This window comes from Plutella xylostella, chromosome 10 (genome assembly GCF_932276165.1).
Source record: "Plutella xylostella chromosome 10, ilPluXylo3.1, whole genome shotgun sequence".
In the NCBI taxonomy this organism is placed as follows: Eukaryota; Metazoa; Arthropoda; class Insecta; order Lepidoptera; family Plutellidae; genus Plutella; species Plutella xylostella.
Genome location: NC_063990.1, coordinates 8,160,977 through 8,183,388, shown reverse-complemented (window position 1 = coordinate 8,183,388; position 22,412 = coordinate 8,160,977). Strand labels below are relative to the sequence as shown.

At 38.9% G+C, this 22,412-nt stretch overlaps 2 protein-coding genes across 4 annotated transcripts in view; one reads left to right on the top strand and one right to left on the bottom strand.

Annotated features, from left to right (window-relative positions):
• Positions 1 to 22,412, top strand: part of LOC105380882 (protein outspread) — a 209,568-nt gene that overhangs the window by 148,132 nt on the left and 39,024 nt on the right. For all 3 annotated transcript variants that reach the window (XM_048623445.1, XM_048623446.1, XM_048623444.1), the window contains exon 3: positions 7,898 to 7,963. In XM_048623445.1, the coding sequence (XP_048479402.1) occupies positions 7,898 to 7,963 (66 nt within the window). The remainder of the gene's footprint in view (positions 1 to 7,897; positions 7,964 to 22,412) is intronic.
• Positions 15,899 to 16,908, bottom strand: LOC119693649. Its single transcript, XM_038117606.2, has 2 exons — positions 16,769 to 16,908; positions 15,899 to 16,500 (listed from the first exon to the last, which is right to left on the bottom strand). Exons 1-2 carry the CDS (start codon positions 16,896 to 16,898, stop codon positions 15,956 to 15,958), a joined length of 675 nt encoding a protein of 224 aa, XP_037973534.2. The 5' UTR covers positions 16,899 to 16,908; the 3' UTR covers positions 15,899 to 15,955.

The following is a 22,412-nucleotide window of genomic DNA, read 5'->3' as shown; positions in this document are numbered from 1 at the left end:
AAAACACATCACAATTAATCCGAGGCCCAGAATAGCCCACCATAGCTGCAATTTAACTATCTGTTCTTGACCTTGTCATTATTAAAATTCCGAGTCAATAATAATTGTTTATTTTGTTTCCAGGTAATATTGTCCGGAGAGAATCGTGAATGGTTTCCGTATGTATAGAAAAAATGGCACTGAATATTGGAAACAGAAAGAAAATAGAGTAATTACTAGATACAGTCTAGCAATAAGACAGTATAGTACCTATATAGTTGGTAGACGCGCTAGACTGACGAACAGACAAGTAGCCGGAAAGAATTGGATGAGAAATACCGAGGTTTAGTTGCGGCGCTAATTAAAAATAGGTTGTCATGCAGTAGATGTTTGTTCGCTTGTGATGTAAGCAAATAATTTATTTGATTCAAAACTGAGTGAAAATACTAACTCTTTTTTAACTACCTAAGTAGCACTTCCTTGAAAAAGTTACACGGACATTCCCAAGATGGCCGCCATTATCAGTCAAACGCTCAGCGCGATGTAGGTAGCCGATACATTACGGCTAACACCGACCGATGCATCATGTGCTAGTGTCGCGCCAGCCAGCCGATAATGCAGTAACAATTGACTACGTAATTAACACTGATTGATTTACTCTCTCTCCCTTACTGTGCTTTGTTAGGGTTGCCGCTTTTATAAATATGTTTGTAAGTCTGTTTCGTTACTATTTTTTAGTATAGGTACTTACTTACCTAATTCAAAATTATCTATGAAACATAAAATAATAGGCATTTGTGAAATAATGATTTTAAAAAGTAGCTTATTTATTTTCACAAACAAAGTTGCACCTGGTTGTCATATTTTTGTCAACACTGATCTTTAAAATTTTGTGCATAACACAACAAAAAACCCTTTCATAAATGAGATAAAGTGCTTGTCTCCTGGCATCCCTACAGTCCCTCGGTGGGTGCCAATGCGCCAATTTGACATATTTCATTGCGTACGCGCAAGACGCGGCGGCGGCGGCGGCGCGGGCGGCACCATGTAAATGTAATAGCAAGACACTGTAGTATTGATACAATCGATATTTCACTTTATTTATCACTTTAATTGCGATACCATTTATTTTTATTGCTCGTAAGAACTTTTTTGTTTGAAGTAGCTATCGCAGCAATTCAACTCAGAAATAAGATGCTTGGAGGTTTTCAGGAAAGATAAATTGAAAAAAGGACATAAATCTAACATGACAAACCCACTTTCGGCTTAGTATACCACTTTTGCAACACTTGTAGGTATTTATTTTATTTTTTTCGTTTATTTTCCAAAAACATTTTGTAATAGGTACATAAAAGTTTACAACAAAAACCTGCCGCTTAAACCACGCAGGGTTTATGTGTGGCAAGTGCAGTCAGAAGTTGTGCATTAAACACTAATAATGGTTGACTATATAAAATTAATGTTGATAAATGTTAGGTACTAATAGCTAATTAGGTATTACAATTACAATTTGAGAGAAAGTACTGTTTCATTATAGTTTTACATTTATTCCTGTTTATTAGTAGACTTTCAAGTGTATCAGTAGGTAGTTCATTTAATATCATTGGTAGTAGGTATTCCCATGTTCTAGAACCGTATACATTCATATACCTTGGTAAATTGTATGTAGACAAGTATGACAAATAACGCAACTGCTTTGGTCGCTCACGGCTCACCAGTGAATCCATCTTATCACATCCTTCACAGATAATAGACATCTTAAACAAATTAAATACATTTAAAATTTTACAGTAATTAGGTACATACTTCCTTACATACACATTGCAAGTCAATAAAACCTTTAAAAAATGATTTAAGTATAAATCGAACATTGCAAATGTAATCGATTACACAACGAACACTTGTCTTATTGTTTAAGATTACGATTATAGCGAATCGATTCGGAAATAGACGTTCAGTTCAGACACCCCGCTACGTTCGGCGGGAGAGATAGCAAAAAAACTCACGTCAAATTAAAAACGCCAATTATGCGTGTGAAATCTTACACCGTCTTCGCTTTGAATTATTGATTGGCGGTTTTTTCTCACAAACAACTAAATACAATAGAAACATTTTACCTTAAAAACGAAGCTAGAGTTTATAATAAAAGTAGCTCCACTCCAAACATAGAGAATACTAAAGATCTTATTATTAGACAGTGAAACCGTTACCATATTTTGCATTTACGTTTATCTCATAACTGACTTTCACTTTTAGTGTTCTCCATAAATGCTTCTGTTCTACAACTTGAGACACGCATAAAAACGTCATATAAATTTGTAATCTCACTTTTATGACGAGTGTGAACTTAGTGAACAATGGAGTGTTGAGGTAAAAAGTGTGCGCAGGCGCCGCCGCCGCCGCCGCCGCCGGGATTGCAGATTGCAGAGATATTGTGCGCCATTTCAATTACTTATGCTTCTATTATTTACGCAGTCAGAACCATTTTTTCTACTTGACGGTTCTATTCAATGCATATAGAATAATTATACAGCTATCTGTGTCTGCCCATATGTGTATACAGCATGTATATAAATGAAAATTATAGATACCTAGATAACTAAACAGTGTCACTAACAACATTATGTGATAATATAAATTAATTGACGATATACTATAATGCGGCGGTTTATCTAAACATGGCAAGAGGCAAATGACCATCATGTGTCATTTTTTTCATGCGAAGGCCGAAGCTCGGTAACAATAAAACTTACCATTTCTGCCGACGCTCCCACAACTTTGAAACCCCTTTGTTCAATAGATAATTATTTTAATAGTAGGCACGAGACTCGCACTTTCACTGTAACATGTGCATTAAGTTTTTACAACCGACGTTTGTGCAACGAACGATCTACGCACAAAGGTATATTAGTATCTGCAAAGACATGTTTTATTTAAAATTCATCATCAGTATCACCAAATATGCACTTACAAGAGCCATACGAAGCTACGCTATTCTCTTTAAATTCTTCTTCATCAGTCAATGGTTTGACTTCATGAAACAACGCGAAATGAACTACCTTTAATATGGCTAAAACAAAACTTTTTGATCCTGTTCCAAAATCTTTTTTGAATATTTCTTTTCCACCTTTCTTCAGAAACACAAATGTAAAAACCTACAGTAAATAATTCTACTCGTACTAAAGAATGCGGTGGACGTGTGACGCATCTCCTGCCAAACCTTTCTTTTCCGCATAACTTTGTTTTTTAATCAGCAAACACTAATAGCTAACCCAGCATTCCTTAGCAGGGCGTAGATAAACGAAATGTAATCTTGTTTGGGCCAGGCTTCGGCCTCCAGCCCGTGTCCCATTAGCTGGGCAACCTACTTTCCCTGTAGGGAACTAGGTAACTGTTGACGGTTGTCTATTTAAGAAACACAAGGAGTTAAGAACACACCCACAGTTTATCTTTGGATTTACAACTTACTAAATGGATGGTGACGGTGAAACTGACCAAAATGAATGCGATAAGTGCACGCGGTTTCACCATACAAAAGAGTTCAACGAAAATAAGTTTGGATAGGTGAGGGGGTGTGACATAAAGATTTTTCAACCACAACTAATATAAATACGAAAGTATGAAAAATTATTATGCACGGACTTGTACCTATACATACATTTAAGGCTATTTATTGTGTAAGTATTATGTTCAAATCCACACATTAATATTTTATACAACTATAATATTTTCAAAATTTCCTAACTCTCTGTCCCTTATTTCTCCACAATATACACTGCCCGTACATAACTCACACAAACAAATATACAAATCATTATGGCTTTCTGCTAACTTAACATAACTGGGTGTTCCTAGGGCGGCTTGGCGAAAATTCACCATATTATAATACAATGCCCAATCATTGTAATAATTCTCGGAGCCCGTACTTACTTCGTCCTACTTTCGAAATACTTAGGTACTCGGCATTCCTTTAAAGGTGAGTGGTATATTTTGAAAATTGTATTTGTTTTATAATTAATTGATGTGGCTGTAGAATGACTGAATAACAATTCTACTAGCTAATATCAAAAATCGTAATGAACAAATGCTGGCTGTCGTGTCAGAAATTATAAATAACAAATTAAGAACTTATTTCTATTTTTAGCCCCCTTATATACGTAGGTACTCATACATATCTATATGAAAATAATTATACATACTTATACCTATTGAAGGAGATAGTGTTGTGTGTGTTGACTTAATAACATTCAGATAAGTACACAACCATGAAATTTGCTACCTACACGCCACAGTTAATCATACTAGATAATTATTCGATATTATCTGAATTTCTGCATTAATTTCAATATGCAATTGACGTAAACAATGAAATTATGCTATGACATTCATTATGCATTGGCAACGCTGATTATCGCGATAAATGCGAGGTGGTGTGTACCTGTATGAATATGCTAATGGGGCGGTGACTGTACCTACCGTCCTCTCAGTGGCATAGTGCTTACCTTCTGTCTGCTCGTCTGTGCTGAAGATAAACCAAATATATGTAAAATATACGAGAAATGTAGAAGGAATTAGGATATAATTATGTACAAGGCATTAAAGTATAATATCTTATTACTTACAGCGCAAGCAACTTAATCTATCGATAAATATCAACCACCACAAGACGATGTTAGAGAATTAACTTTTATCGTAAACTGCACTTTTTTCAAATGACATCACGGCACTTATTGCCACAAATTTTAAAAAATAATCTACAAATTTACACTATTATAGAGAACTATTATATACCAACATACTTAGTAGGAAACATTAAAAGTCATGTCTATCTATAATGTCACATTAATTATTGTTGTCCTATGAATTATTAATATAAGATTTATTACATCGTGTCATACGCTTATACAAGGATTCAAGATAAGCTTTTATGGCATCAATAAAAATTAAATTGTAATAGCCTTTTATTTCAAGTTTGTCACCGTATAATATTAACAGCTTTAGTAGTCACGAATCTACAACATGAATACAGTTGGCATGGGATAGTAAAACATAAAATGCCGGTATAGGTAATTATTCTCGATATTAACTACACTCGCGAGCAATGAAAAAGTTCCAGTGACAAAAGCACCAAATTATTCTTAGGGTCTGTTTCACAATGTCTGGTTAGTGGCTACCTGACGGATAAAATACATGCTGTCACTCTCTGTTATTATTTTTTAGACAGTGACAGCATGTATTTTATCCGACAGGTAGCGACTAACCAGACATTGTGAAACAGGGGCTAAAACTGAAAACGCCTCTCTGGCGTGAGAAGCGGGCGCTTACCCGACTAAGCTACCACCGCAGTTGTTAATTTTATAGATTCGTTTTAATAATTTATTCTTTAGGTCTTGTGTATCTTAAATTGCTTTTTTTAATTATACACTTACAATTTAACAACCGGTATTATTATACAGGGTGTTGCAAAATGGTATACAAATTTCCAAAACTCGTAGAACAAAAGTTGTTCAGAATGACCTTCTGAGTCACCCCCTTTCGGCATAGTATACCCTTTTTGCAACAACCTGTAAAACTTCAAATACGCACAAAGCATTCCGCTGACTATAGGTACTTACATAGTACAAAAATTACGCCACCGCGCACTGTGTACCAACATTACAAAATACAGATTTGCGTTCTATTGCTGGTCATCTCATATCTGCTAATTGACGGCAATTAACCCGTCGGTCCGCCGCTCCCACGGCCTCGCCATTTCTGAGCGAAACCCTGCGTATGCGCTCGTCACGTGATGTATGAGAATACACACAACATCTCATTTACCTGATTGAGAAATTATCGTTTACAATGTGTAGGTTCATTAGAAACTAATAATTCAACGTTGTTATAGTAATTAATATAGATTAGTTTCTTAAATACTGCCATAGTGTAAGTTCTTAATATTACTTGAGCACGTTTCTTGAAATAAGAACTTCCCAAGACATGACATTGCGTATTGTGTTTATTTGCAATAATGTTTTATTACAAAAACACACACACACGCACTCACGCCTTGTACTAATGTACTCCCTTGCGGGGTAGGCAGAGGTGCATTGCTGCACCCACTTTTCGCCAGTGTGTTTTTGTTAGTCCCAATGTAATAGGGGGCGGGCCTATTGCCATTTTACGGGCACATCCAAGACCCGAGAACAAATATCTGTGTTTAAACAAATATCTGCCCCAGCCGGGAATCGAACCCGGGATCATCGGCTCAGTAGTCAAGTCACTAACCACTACGCCATTCGGTCGTCTTCATGTTTTATTACATTACAATTAAAAGGGAAGTAGGAAACGCTACTGCTCCACTATTGCTATCAACCAATTACACCCAACAATCATGCCATATTTAAATTATTCCGCAAACACTTATCGTAATTAAATAGGGTGAATGTGGCTATAAATGGCCTGTAGCAAATCGGCATTGGCGCGGTGTCACGTACGAGCGATATCAACAGATCTATTTTGTCTATGGTCCGGACCGAGGTGTGGCGAAATAGACCTGCTTGCACTAATTATGTTGATACCCCTAAGATAGGGCCGGCATTTGACCATTAGTGGTTTGATTACAATTGAATAGGTACGTACGTACATGGGTTTAAAAGTCAAACAACATTATAACTTTTGTCCCAGCTCGATTTAGCTGTTAATTAGGATTTATGTACTGTTGTATATTTCATGAGTGTAACTTTAACAAAACAATACATAGAGTATGTACTACCAATAATATAGTTTTTACCCACCTATAATTACGCAGTTTTATCTTACTATTCATTAACCTAAGTACTTATTTATAACTATCGAACACGAGTCTCTCAAAAGTGCCACAATAATTACAGCTGAAGGACACAACATCCTTTAAATGCATGTATAAAATGTCTGCAACGTCCGGGAACCATAAATACCCACTCATTACCATTGGCTCATTCCGAATCCGATATTATTATTTATTACCCAATAAGTAAATGTTTAGGTCCTAATAGTTTAATTGGTCTGGCATTAATTGCAATCGGCATAGGTGCCAAGCGTACAAGAACACGACTCGGGAGATAGGAATCTGTGGCTAGTAATGTGGTCGATAATTGTCGCATTTACCCTAGTGTTGTACAACTATACTTAATAGAGGTAGTAAAGAATGATCCGAGTAGGCAATATACGTAGAGAAGCTACGCTATATTGCCATTGTACTTTTCGTTTAGTAGTATTAGTCCAATCAATAAATGACTCAAAATGAGGTGTAAAGTGCGTGAGCAGGTAGGTATTAGAATAGAATAGAATAGAATAATATTTATTTCAGACATAAGTCCATAGTTGTGTTAGTAACAATTTGGCTTATTATCTAGGTTAGTTACATTATTAAATTTAAAACAATAATATTATTAAATTAAATTATTAAGTTAAAAACAATAAAATTATTAAATACATATTTAATCCAAATGCTCTTTGCAAACAAGTATTATAAATACTTATTTACAAAAAACATTTGGATTTTTAGGGCTATGGATTTTTACCCAGTGACACAAAACAGGGCCATCAACCCTCTCACTAATTACCTTATTAACGGGTGGCCTAGCATGGCGACGACGAAAACCTGTGATAAAAGTCTATGTTGTCATTCTACAGAGTGTTGCAAAAGTGGCATAGTTCGTAAGTCGAAAAATCTTGATTCTTAAAGTTTAAAGCTTACTATACCATTTTTGCCACACGCTGCATATCCAAAGTCTCAAGGCTTAGCCTTAGGTATATGAAGTATGGTTCGGTGGCAGGTTGTTGAGAGGCCCTGGCAAAAGCTCAATAACACCAAATTAAATTACACTGAATATGTATTTAAACCAGCAGAATAATACTACCTAAATACTAAATGACATGTATTTGTTTGTTACAGCGATGGCAGCGGCGCTGGTTCGTACTGTACGACGATGGAGAGCTGACCTACTCGTTGGATGAACACGTAAGTTATTCAAATGTTGAATTACCATAGATAGACACGCCAAACTTGTAACACCCTTCTTTTTACGTCGGGGGATAAAAACAAAAAAATCTAATTCCTATATTACATAATGTAAATACATATACAACGCAAAGGGTTTCAATAAGGACATCACAAAAAGCTTGATTATCAAGTAACACAAGAAGTAACATAAAACCGGTAATTATCGCATCTTTGCCGAGCATTTCCTATCGAGGTGCACATCCTTGATTCAGGTAACAATTAAATACTACATGAATTTTAAAACACGCCCTATATAGACGTGAATGCGGGTCGGGTGATCTGAGAGTGGCCCGTTTGGACCTGTGAATTGAACCTCAGAAATTAGGTATATCATTTAACTACGACCTTTGCAACGTCGTTAATCAGTTCTCATGAGAAAAGCAATTTAAAACAGACATAGCTTCGATCGAAGTTCTGTCGTAAACTGATATACCTAGAGATAATTTTATACCATTTGTCAGGCAGTAACAAACAAAATACATCATTCATCCGATTGTTGGCTACGATGCCGTATACCTACAGATACATAAATAAATGAATAGACACCTTAAACTTATAATACCCTCTTTAAATGTTTCAAACCTGGTGGTTACAAATGCATTACAAATCAGTAGTTAAAACAAGCAATTGAATTTACTTTTCCTATGTTTAAATCACTTTTAATAGCTAATTGAATATAAAAATGCAAATGACTTATTTAATGATTATAATTCTTAAAGCCAGGAAGTAACAAAGTGCACAGTAGCGCATTCTGCTTTGTTCAGCGCGCATATAATTACACAGGCAATTTAACACGGCTGTTAAAATCTAAACCACCTTTTATCACTTTCGAAACTATTTCTTAGAGTCTACACATAATGATAGTCTTATTTAACTTGTTTCCTGAAAGTAATTTCCTGAACTGTTTTTAAAACAATTTCAAGTTTCCTACATTATTCAAGGGCGATGTTGTTGCTTTTTCGTAAAATTAATACTACTAAATAACTCATAGTCGGATAACAACGTAGCGTCGTAGGTGCATTTCCATTGCGATAACTTATTTGTAATTACAAAGTTGTGTATGTCCTCGGCCTTCCTCATCTCGCCACTACCGGCTAAATATCCAGTATTTTCCATCCACGACAGCGTAACACGATTAAAACAGACGCGACTCAACCTCGACGTCCGCGCCGGGACTCGCCCTGCACTAAGCCTAGTGCACAAAAAGTGTTGTCCGGAGTCGCGGCGCGGTCGACATTACGTGTGAGATCATTGACAGCGGGCCCAACCTTACAGGCAGACGGGTGTACTGTTATGAAGACGGAAATATTTTGAACGCGCTGACGTGATTAGACTTTTTGTATTTATTTCGATTTGGGTTATAGGATACATTGAGTAGATGAGGTCAAAATTACACAATGGTAAGAACAAACATTGCGCACTGCAACAACCAAGATGAATATCTATGTACCTACTTTATTTATTAAAAAAATACTGAATATTACCATGATTTTATGTAACTCAAAAAAGTGTAAAAAATTAGTAGTCACAAAAACTTTAATCCTGTGAATATCGTGAGCCCAAGAAGTGGTACTAAGTACTCACGAGTCCTACGACACTATAATTATTATTGAGGGCAACCATAACCAAGCCTGATATATCTCGGGCATCCTTCACTCCGGGTCCCGATCAGCCGTCACTATCACAACATATTGAGTTGCTATATAGCCTCGGCCATCTTAGTCTCCACGATGTAATTCAGGGCGGCCATATGAGGTGAGCGAGCCACTAGCCGGCCATCCCGGATGGCGAACGATGTCATATGCAAATGTCCCGTGATTCTCACCTCGTCAGGATTTATTTATAGATGGCGTTGCAGTCTAGTGGCCGTGTCAGCTGAGTTAGGAGAGATTAAATGGTACCTAAAGGCAGTAACCGGCAACACAAAAAGGAAAATATGTTTGTGAAAATGTAGTCTTATCGGGTTTTGTCAGCGGCTCGGTACTGCTAAAACAATTTGTTAGTATAAACATGCAAATTTTAATAGCAGCTTAGTGCTTGTCATTTTATAATTTGTATTCGTTTAGTTTAATGGCTCTAATATTATCTTACAAATCTCGGACATAGATCAATGATTTCCGCTACGAAATTGCAACAACGTGAGTTATGTTTCCCTTTTCTAATATAGTTGTCCTCGCTGGTTACTTACTATTAATTAAAATCACATTACTACTAAAATATAAATCTTTTGCAAAACTTTGTAGTCACCAAATTTAGTCACAAGCGAACAATTGCTGTATTAATAAATAGATTATCGCTAAAATCACCGACCGTAGCTCGTGCGCAGTTGTTTCCAACAATTCATCATAAACAAGTACATAATTCATGATCCGTCGACGAATGTGCCCACACGAGGCCCGTTCCAAATGCAGTGTTCCGCGTTTCTCATTAGCTCTCACATTAATTTATGGCGCTTGTTTGCATATGCATGCTAGTGTCCCACACCGCGACCTACGCCCCGCTAGCACTTTCTGCGCATAAACCTTCGATACCTGAAGAAGTTATGGCCACAATACTTACTTTACTGTTTTGACCTTACGCTCCGCTGGCCTACCTTTTCTGAATAGACGCTATATTCTATTCATTTATTTCTATAAGATTGTGTTCTTGGAATAGCATAATATAACTATTCAAGATCTGTTTTCCATAACTGTTTACACCTAACCAATAAGTGTCATAAGCACATGAATTCACGTGCGTGTATTTAACAGCGCATTAGAATAGATAACGGTTGAACCTATACATTGCATCTTCATAATTATCATCATCAACTGCGTATGCATTATGTAATACGGCTTTACGGTACACAACCTATTGTGGGTATGAATTTGCGCTGTAAATTGCAGACATAACAATAATGATGTACCTATAGGTACATTTATCTACTTGCTAAATTCCATACTGCCAGCAAAAGGTCTTCGGATCTGTTTGTACTCAAGTACAAAGTTGGCGGTCCATATCGATAGCTCAGCGTCGTTCTAACAATGTGAATAAATAATTTTACCCGACAAATAACAAATGATAAATGGTTGGCCAATAAATCGAAGTGCAAGTATGAAATGGGCGGCGTCAATCAGCCAGGAGTGAAGCCGTGCAGGTCAATAATATTGGATTAGAGGAGACCCTACAAGTTCACCTCCAGGGTGACTCATTGTTGTAGCATTGTATATGCGGCCATGCCTTGTTTATTTGCAAATACTTTGCAATTTGCACCGCTTTTGTCTAATGAATGCACTCCCATACCATTAGTTTTGTTTTTATTGTTCTATCTAAATCACGTGAAAATATGTGAATGTTTGGTTATTTTACACATTTACGAAATGAAAATGAGGTTTAAAACTACGTAAGTACTACATATACAGCTACCCAACTTACTCATTTATATTAGCGAGTTCCTTACGACCTACCGGATTTATGTTAACTCATGTAAACTAACCAATGTAACCATAATATTATGTCCAATGTTATGTCATACCTTACTTTCTTTCAAAACCATTCCTGCTAACCAATTAATTCCCCCAACTTCAGTTGCGAACACTTATTATTATTTTCAATTCACGTTAACAGCAACCTACACAATATACGTGTGTCATCTTTTACGTCGACGTTGAAATTCAAATTAACGGTTAAGTAAACATGAAGGAATTACTCAAACTGCGAGAGCCCAATTTTATTATCCACAAGTATAAATGGCAGTCACGGCACCTGTGTTCGGCCATACACTACCAATTTGAATAACTGGCGCATCGCCCGCAGCGGTCGAATCTCGCCGTCAATTCAAATATAACGGTTAAATTTTGAATGAGGAACAGCCTACGGTGACAACTTCTAATTGAAACGGAAAACGGCGTATCTTGAGAAGCGAACACTGCAACTGCCAATTATTAGGGGCTTTACCCAAATCCGGGCCCGGGGCGTATTAAATATTAATTTAAATCAAATACTTACGTATAGCAATCTGTGTCTGACACAACTGAATTCGTTGCAAAATATACGTATATAATGTCTAGCCTCAGAGTTGCAATTTAGTTTTTGCATGTTTCCAAAAATCTTCTATCGGATGTTTGGTTGGCGAGGTGGCGCGGAATGCGGCTGCCTTGCGCAAGCGCACTCGCGGCGGCGGCGGCGGCGGCGGCGGCGGCGCTTCACCTGCCAGCTTCCGTGTGCTGCGGCGTTGCGGACATTGTAACAATGACTTTATAGAAAAATAGATTTGGTAAAATTATATAATGTAATTATAATCATTTACTTCCCTGTAGGAAGTGGTAGTGGATTTATCCAACAACAAAAAGTATATATACAGCGGAATGTACAATTTTAAATGGACATTGGGCATATGAACCTATCTACCTTCAAGTTTCACACAAATCTAAATTATTCACTCCAACTACTGCACCAGCCTAGAGCCTACCCAATTGCTTAATTAATTGAAACAATCGTAAACTTGCAATCGCTTAGCATTTGGAATTCAGCGTAAAATTGAAAGTGTGAACACCTACCCGCGATTGCCGATGCTATCGCTTGAACTCTGCCCGCGAGATGGCGCTGACGTAACGTACGATAGCGTCATTTGTGCTGCGGGAAATTGTTGGGAGAAAAATTACGAAACCGATCCGTCCACAACAGGTACTGTTACCCTATTACTCAATTAAGTGTGTAATTTTAGTCGTAAAATGCTGCCTCGAGTTGTAAATCTTGTGAATGTCTAGTTATGACATAGAGCGTGGATAGAATGTTGGTGTTGAGGCAACTCTTCGGTATTGGTTTATTTTGCCAATGGCAACAGAAAAGTGCATAATAAGTACATTAATTATGTGTAGTCAGATGTGAATATCTAGCCAAAATATAGCCGTATACAGGTAGGTAGATATGCAGGTTTTCACACAAATGTTTTGTTACGCGGAAAAGGGAGTTTTCTATAAATTAACGATATGCCTAGTAAGTAATTGGAACTAGCTTAAAATATCTACGCAATTTTTGTGTAAATAATACTGTTATTAATAGGGCGGCAGTGCTTAAACTAAATACATGCTATAAAATTTGACTGGCAGTATTGGGGGCGGGGCGGCGGTGTTGCCCAACGACTTCTAGTAGCCGCTCGATTTTATATATTCTATGGTAATGGGTATGAACTAATTTATAAGTCGGTCATAAAACTAACATGTTAATAGAAAATCCTACGTAGCTATAATGTTGTCGTAAATAAAGAAACGATAATGAAGATCGGGGCCGGCTTCATTTTACATCACCCTACAGGTACGTAGGTCCGTCAATATGTTGTTTTTTACCTATAATATAATATGTTATTATCGATATTTACGTAGCAATCGTACCTTATAAAGGCGTATTAGTAGGCTGGTAGAAAATGCTTTTGCATTAAGCCCACCTTTTGTTACCCTATATTTATGAAATAAATAAATATCTATCTAATATTATAAATGCGAAAGTAACTGTGTCTGTCTGTCTGTCTGTCTGTTACTCTTTCACGCCAAAACTACTGAACGGATTTGAATGAAATTTGGTATAGGTACATACGGTCTAGACCCTGGGAAAGAACATAGGATACTTTTTATCCCGGAATTCCCACGGAAAAACTTTTTAAGGCGAAGCGAAGCGCGCGGGAACAGCTAGTATTATATATATACGCTAGCTGAAAGTGAGCTGCGCTGTTCCGCCCCGATTATTTCACCCCACTTGTGCAGACGAGCGGGATCCCCGTGAGATGACATACTTTTTACAATTAAATATATACCTACGTGTATAATTATAATATAACACTATCATCATCATCATCATCATCAGGTCCTGGGATCCCTAATCAGGGACTAGGGCTCGAAGTGTAGCTATATTACACTATAGCAGCTACTAATTCAAATAACTCCCTATGGCATCAATCTTTTCGGGCACATTCTTGCAGAAACTTTCATATACTTACCTACTTACTTTCATATTCGTTTTGAAAAATGGGATAACTTTCTTGATCACGTTGCCTATAAACTTTTAGGTAATAAACTATGTAAAAACTCTTTTTCGGTTCCTCAGGAGGTAGGTAGGTACAGGGTACCAGTTCCATACTACGCTATGATATAAATTAGCATTGTAATTTGTTAATAAAATGCATAAATCACTCACGCCCATGTCAACGTGTCACCGCCACATTCTTCAAAAGATAAATCAGCAGCCGATGTCGAAACTTACTATACACTTGCTACCTTGCTAGATCATTTCATCACATCTGAGTATAAAAAAATCTTACACTCTCTCTGCACATGTAGGTTTAGGCTTAGTATACCCTTTTTGCAACACCCTGTATATATACTTGTATATATAAGTATATATACTTATATATATATTTATATGTATTTTTACTTCGTAACCCCACAATCAACCGGCCTCTCATATCATCCTTCCTTATTTCAGACACCGTTCGTTACTCAGCAAACAAAACAAAACAGTCATAATTATGCAGATCTATACTTAATACATATAAATGTGTGAGTCGGCAAGTGCTAAATGCTAATACTAATTCGACGCGGGCCGAGTGAAGTCACTGTAATGTAAATAACTTAATCGATTTCCCGCTGCTTTAAAAGCCAGGGATCGCCAACTAATTCTCTACTTTTACTATGTTTTTTATAAATAATACATCATTGAAGCACGATTAAAGATAGGAACTTTATTTTATTCTAGGTAACAGTCTTCAATAAATATGTCGTAAATCCACGATACTTGTGCACTTAAGTGTGTATTTCAAATATTTGTATAGCTGTTTGACACTCATCTTATTAATAAGACAAAGGGAAAATAGTTTGTAGTACCTTGAGTTACGGGCGAAAACCAATGAAAATAATTGTATTGCCAAACTTTAACTTTATATCTTACTTAGCATAGTATTCTTCAATCGATCTTCTAGCTATAGCTAACGGCGGATTTTAAACAACACAGTACAGGAAAAGTTTCAAAGGTTGGCGGCCCCTGCCTTAGTCACTCAGGATATTATTAGTAATTTATAATTTATTCATTAGTAACATGTTAACTAGCGGGAAACGGAGAATTATGTTTTATGAGTACTGGATGTGGACTAGCCCTGGATATAATATTATCAATTTAAGTACACCGACTACTTTCTAACATCGTAAGATTTTCATTAGTACCTAGGTATATAATATTTGTATACCAATGTACTAGGTAGTTTACAACTTATATGAGTTGATTATAGAATATATCCCTTATTATTAAGATTGAAGTTAATCATGTTTTTGATTAAGAGTTTAGTTGGTACTTATTCAAACATAATGATCTAAGCACCTATGCAAAACTATCATTAATATTTTATATTGTTATAAATAAAACACGAAGTAGCAATCAATAAATTGTAAATAGGTTCGCGAGGGTATACTTCCCTCTTAAAAGTGGTTAGTTTAGATATCGATAGGTTTCTTATTTAAGTTTATACTAACCATTAGCAATTTATCAAATTGCCGAATATTTTGTAATTACTTAAGTATACAAAAGGTAAGTAGGTAGTTTAAATCTCGATTGCTTCTAATTTATTTTCGACTTACGAATGACATGCCTTAGCCGTCGCCTGTTAAAATAATAACAACTTTATAAGTTAGCTGGTTCTTTGAAGGTAGGTGGGTAAATATGTATTTTGTTTTGTATGTTTGTAATGACTATAATGTATCAAAACATATCAAAACAGTTATTTATTCCTTTCTGATATCGGTCGGAAATAAAATTATCTTTGTACCTACATAACACTTGGCTGGTAAGTAAACTAAAAACAATTAATTAACTTAAAGTCTTTATTATTAAGTACTTACAAAATAACCAATTTAGTTACATCCTAAATATCGAATACTAAATAACACAGCTACATCATACCTATTACTTAAACTACACTAAACACTACTCCGAGATCGTATCAACAGATTCGCCTTCCAACTTCAAACACAAGTTATCGCCATCGCCACTGGTGTTCATCTCGGTCTGCACAAACAGCTGAGTGTGCACCTCGGCACAGTCGGCCTCGCTCTGAGTGATGGCGTCCAGCAGCCACTCGTTCACCTTCCCTCTGAACTGCAGCTTCTGTACGCAGGTGAGGCGCTGCAGCATGGGCACCAGACTCAGTAGGTACAGCTCGTCCGGGTCCCGCTGGAGAGCCTTCACGTGACGCTGCATGAAGTCGCTCAGGCGGCTTATCTTACTGGACAACACAGAGATATTGTTACCCCCCACGGTGGAGTCCTCAACAGTGGAAGTGGCGCTCTCCGGCAGCTCCTCGGGGTAGGGCTCCTCGGCCGGCGCGTGCTCCTTGAAGCGGATCTCCTGGCTGATGAACTCCAGTTCCTCGAAGTACCTCCACGGGGACGGCTGGTTCGTTTCCGCGGCCTTCTTGAGCTCCTTCCGGTACTGGTCTTTGAGGTGTTTCCATCGCTTTCGCAGCAGCTTTTCTGTGAATAATAGAATAGTCTTAAATCAGTTTAACACTTACAGAGTTTTTAAATGTGCCTCTCAAAAGTTATATTAAGTATATCTTTGAGTTATAAGTTTCAACTTGTTGAATAATATTACAATGCAGAGACGCCATATTGATTCATTTAATTTGAGCTGTCAGGCGTCGTCGCGCCACGATGTAGGGTGCACCGCACTGTTCGTTGTGCCTTATATCGTTAAACTTAAGGGTCATTATTGAGTGACGAAACGTTAAACGTGTCTTACCGTCCATGCGTAGTTTGGCGGCTACTACCCTCCATATGTGCGTCTGTCGATGGCGGTTGCTGCGGGCGTCGCGGCGGCTCCACAGCACGGGGTGCTCGCGGACTTCCTCGATAATCCTGGAGAACGACATGGCGTGCGGCGCGAGCGGGCCGGCAGACTGACGCCACGCTCCCCGCGCCGCCACGCCGCCGCCCCGCCCCGCCACGCTCGCCCGCGACGCTCCCCGCGCACGCAACGCTCCCCGCCGGCGGGGAAGGAACGAGGAGCGGAGCGGGCCCGCCCCGCGCCGCCCCGCCCGCCGCCGCCGCCGCGCCGCTTGTTCATTGTCTGCGTGTCTGGATGATGTGCGTTTACAGAGCGGCGATGCTAATGCTAACATTGATCGTACGAAACGAACGCTCTAACTAAGACATTATAAATATCTTAGGGTGAATTGTTATGATTAGGTTAAGTAGGTACTTAGAGCCACTTGCACCAACATATTAAATCTAGATTTAGTGTTAAATCTCGATTTAGTGTCAAATTTTATATGGAATGACGTTTCTTAAATCGAGATGTGACACTAAATCTAGATTTAATATGTTTCTGCAAGTGGCTCTTAATGTATCTACGTTTATCTGAGTGTATTTAGGTAGTGCTTACTAATAATCTTGATTCCTTTCTATCTATAACGTGTATGGTCTCGTGATTCAAACATTAACATAATCCAGATAGTAATCGCAGAACTAATGGTCATAAATGGTCACAGTGTTAGCGGGCGATAGCTCCAGCCGGCGACCGGTTGCACCGACTAATGTTGACAATCACTTTTAATTGTACTGAGATAATGATAACAAATCTCGTATTTCCACTTCCTTACGCGGATGAAATGGATGTTCGTACGATAACATCGTCTCATCTTTACAACATTCTCAATGATTTTATCTAATCTGTGAGGGTCTTTATGATTGCGAACTGGATTCTGTGAATTTATCAAAATAACAAATCCCGCTGCGAGCGAAGCCCTGCATCCGGGCTAAAAGTGTAACATTAGAATACGGCAAAGTCTAGGTTGTAGCTAAATAACAGTGGTGGCTAATAAATAGTGATTTGCGCGGCATTTCGCTGCAGAGACGGCATAAGGCGGGTCCCGCGGCCGCCGGGGGCGCCACCTCGACCACACCTAGCGATTTGTGAGATTATCAACAAAATCTGCAGCTTCGGCTTCCAAAGATGGAGATCTTGTAATAAGGGTCGTAGGATCTAGAAAAGGGACACTGTCCGTCGCGGCCTAAATAAAGCTCTCATCATTGATCCACAGCTATCATTCGATATTTGAGGCATATTATTCCAAACAGGGGATAAAAACTCCTGATACTTTACTGTTTCTTCCAAGTATCTTTCATCTAGGTTAAGGTACCTCATAACTTTCCGCTTCGTTGTTCAGTTTGCGCCAGACGGCGGCAATCATTAGCGCCGGGGGCGACTGGTGACACGTATTTGTGTACTCTCGCCGCGAGCAGGGGCGAGTCTACTAACTAACAACAGGCAGTGCTGTATATATCTACCAACTTTACTAACAAAAAGCAGAACTGTGCCCAACAACAACGAAGAAACGACCGTTTTCCGTGGATATTTTATCTTGAATAATAGAAATATCAACATCATCAAAAGCCATGACGTCCCCACTGTCGGAGCACGGGTCTCCTTCCAATGAAGTAAGGGTTTAAGCCTAGTCCACTACGCATGGCCACTTGACATCGGTCACCCATCCAATGAGCGACTGTGCTATGTGTTGCTTAACTTACGATCACTGACGCTAGTTGGACTACAGACGCTTCAAAATTTAAAGTAAATGCACTAACTCACAATCATCCTTAGCTTGGGCTGCAAATGAAGCTATTTGTTAGAAAAGCCCCTGCACTACCATTCCCTTTACTCACGCATGGTAATGTTTCTTAGTAAAACAACATCTACATGCATATAGCTTTACAAAAAACACGGCTTACACCGCAACTGTGTTTGCGTGTGTGAATACCGCTCTAGGTAAATGGCACATTGAGATGTTAAGATTTAGCATTGCGCCATTTGAGATTTTCCTGCTAATGAGGTATCATTTGTGTATGGTAATGGAAACACGCCTTTATACTTTCAAATTACATTCTAACTTAGCTTACGTTCTGTTAGGTGCAAAAGGTCACAATTTAGGTGTGTACAAATTGTACAGTTGTATCAACTGGTAAAGCACAAACTGTTCAGTATTGTGCATATACATTCATAATACATGTCTTTTAATTTTTCCGAACTAGCGCTAATAACCGGAGGAAACCGACTTCGAAAAAATTAGGAGTATTTTATGTACTCGTATATTATGAACCGATTCGGATATTTATCTCATGATCATACTTATAGGTACTTTATTATATTTAACCTTTTTCGCAACAGCCCTGTACAACATAATATTAATTAGATCATAGCATCCATCGAGCCCTAACTTCCGGGTAGCGAGTGTGAGGGGGGACACAGCGGGTCAGTATCAGTAGGCAATGGAGGGTTACTCTATACTGACGAAAAACGGGCGAACGAGGGCTGTCTTACTACTTTAATACAACGAGACAGAGCCAGTTCAGTTCGAGTCAATCAAAGAAATTTAGTTTTTCGTCATATAGAGTGACCCCCCTGGCCCACTTTGGTCCACGCGGCCTGATCCACGGCCCGTGGTCCGAGTAATGGATGGGCGACAGCACAGATTACGTCCCCGACTTTGTAACACTTGCAATGAGATTACAGGAAGTTAACCCTTTTGCAGGCAGCGGCTGAAATATTGCCACCATATTTTCAACTTCATGTTTTAATAGTATAAAAGGTTTTCTTCTGTCATCTGCATACATTATGTGTATAAAGTTTCATGATAGTTTCCGCTAGAGGCGCCACTTTGTATACAAGAAAACGTAGACTTTTATATTTTTCGACAAACTATATCTAACGTGCATATATTACATATTAGGGCTAACTATGTTCCACGGGGAAAGACATCTGATACAAACAAAAACGAGTAGTTTTCGAATGTAATAAGGGTTCTGTTCTGTCAGATGCCTTTCCCCGTGGAATGGGCCGTATAACTAACGCTGCCAATTGCCACTTTTTGTAAAAACGGTTTCATTACGTCGTTTTTCATTTAGCGGCGATAGCCTATGTAATGTCGCCACCTAAAAACGTTATTTGATAAGACAAAACTGTTCTTTGTTAAATGTTGGTGTAGGGTACTTAAGGAGATAAGGAGTATAATCGACTTGTGTGGTCTCGCTTCAAATATTCTAGAAAAAAGACGTTATCATTATCAGACAACGGAAGAGCCTCGGTTACAATGTACCTAATCCTTTTTAACTTCCTTATGTAGTTAAACTGTCGAAACCATTTAAGATATATGTAATAATAAACTACCTACCTGCCAACCAGAATTTTTTAACCGTAAATCAAAGTCTGTGAGTTTTTTGCGAATTATTCATAACATTCATGACCACCATTTGCAACTCAACGAGATACAAAAAAGACCAGCCGTTTATTGGAATGTATAAATCATTGATCGATATTTGTCGGGGCTACCACTTACGAAGTAATCACTAGTCTTGTTCACAACAACCGACTTCAAAAGTTATGAATTACATATTCTAAACTGAAGTTTTTGCAAACAATTTATAAGTGGAGGTGCATTTTATTTAACTTCTAAAAACCGAACAAAAAATAGGACCAAAATGTATCTAATACTAATAACTAGTCCTGAAGTACTGACAATAGGTACAGTTTAAGCCTCAGCGGTACACTCGGTAATCCGATTACCATCAGGCTCTTGGCTGATTGTGATTACGGTGCCTTTGCCGAGCCGACGTAAGCCGGATAGTTGGCCCGACTTGGTTTAAGTCTTATATCTTGTGCTATGTATTTGGTATCTTTGGAGAGAGATGATTATTATGTACTTAGACTACGTATGTACAAACTAAGAAGTATATTTTATCCGTCGAACCTCGAATCCATTTATGGTTAAAGGGTTAGACACAATGTTCTAGGTCAAAAGTATAAGTAGGTAGGAAAGTACATAAAGGAATAAATACAGGGTGTTGCAAAAAGGGTATATTAAGCCGAAACCATGTTACATCTAAGCCCGAAACTGAAATCAGAATTTCAAAATTCGCGAACCCGCCGTATACCCTTTTTGCAACACCATGTATAAATCGTGGCAGTAATTGAAAAGATTTAATCCGATTGTACCTAGGTACATACTTAATTTTTTTTAATTAATTAAGTACATGAACAATGAAAAATATTTTTTTATTTGTAACTTTTTAGATGTTTTTATTTTATCTCTTCTTCTTGTCGTGTCGATGGCAACTGTCACACTTCCGCGGCCCAGTGGGCCGCCACGTCGATACCCCTCTGGTTGGCCTTGAGGAGGTCTTCCCGGGTGCAGGTGTTGGGACATCCAGGGCACACCATCAGGTGCTCCATGGTCTGTGGAGACGCACCACATGCGCAGATGTTGGAGGCAGGGCCGCGGTAACCCCACCTGCACATGTTTTCTCCGCATCGGCCCATGTTTGTCCTGAGTCGGTTGAGTGACTTCCATGTCGCCCAGGGTAGTTCGTGTCCGGGAGGCAGGGACTCATTGGGAGGGATGAAGGAGTTCGCCATCGGGTATTTTGCCTGCCACAGGTCTATCCTTTCCTTTGATGGGTCCTTGTGCGAGGCAACTGTAGACCTAAGAAAGCTTTTCCGGCTTTTAAGTCGGTAAGGAGCTGGTTCTTGGTTGTAGAGCGGGTGCCTCGGGTCGGTCTCCTGTCTGTGTTTTTCTCGAGAGCAGGCAGCCTCTCTACGCACATCGGGGGGGGCGATCCCGCACAGTGAGTACAGCATCCAAACCGGTGTCGGCTTAAGGCATCCCGTGATTGTCCGGCAGGTGTCGTTTAAGGCCACATCCACTTCCCTACAATGCGCAGATCTCGCCCACACGGGGCAGGCGAATTCACCTGCAGAGTAGCATAGTGCCAGTCCTGTGGTCCTCAGTACATCCGGTGATGCTCCCCACTTGGTTGACGTAAGCTTCCTGAGTAGGTTGTTGCGTGAGCTCACCTTCCGTTTGAGGCTTACGCAATTCCATTTAAAGGTGAGGGCACGGTCCAGTGTGATGCCTAAGTATTTGGGGTGGTCATTGTGCTCAATTTTTGTCCCACGCCATGTGATGTTGAGTGTGCGTTGTGCTTGGCGGTTACGGAGGTGGAACACGCAGGACTCCGTTTTGGAGGGGTTTGGCTTCAGCGCATTGTCCTCGTAGAATTTCCCCAAGCCTTCCAGAGCAGCACCAAGGTTGTCTTCTGCTTCCTCGAACGATTTTGTTTGAGTAGCTAAGGCTAGGTCGTCGGCGTATAGAAAACTTGACAGGTCCTGGGGCTGGTCATTCGTGTATATGTTGAAGAGGATTGGCGCCAGGACACTGCCTTGGGGGAGGCCGTTTTTCTGTATGCGCCATCTGCTTTTCTTCGCATACAGGGACACCTGGAATCGTCTATTTTGCAGCATCTCACCCAGAAAGCGAACAAAGTCATTGTCCTTCGTTAAGCTTTGTACCTTTCCCAGCAGCCTTCCGATGTTTACTGTGTCGTATGCGGCA

Bases quoted from the DNA above. Each gene is read 5' to 3' on its own strand.
- LOC119693649 (XM_038117606.2), bottom strand. From the start codon at position 16,898: ATGTCGTTCTCCAGGATTATCGAGGAAGTCCGCGAGCACCCCGTGCTG. The intron at 16,501-16,768 runs GTAAGACACGTT...TATTATTCACAG, and splicing joins CGCCAAACTACGCATGGACG to AAAAGCTGCTGCGAAAGCGA.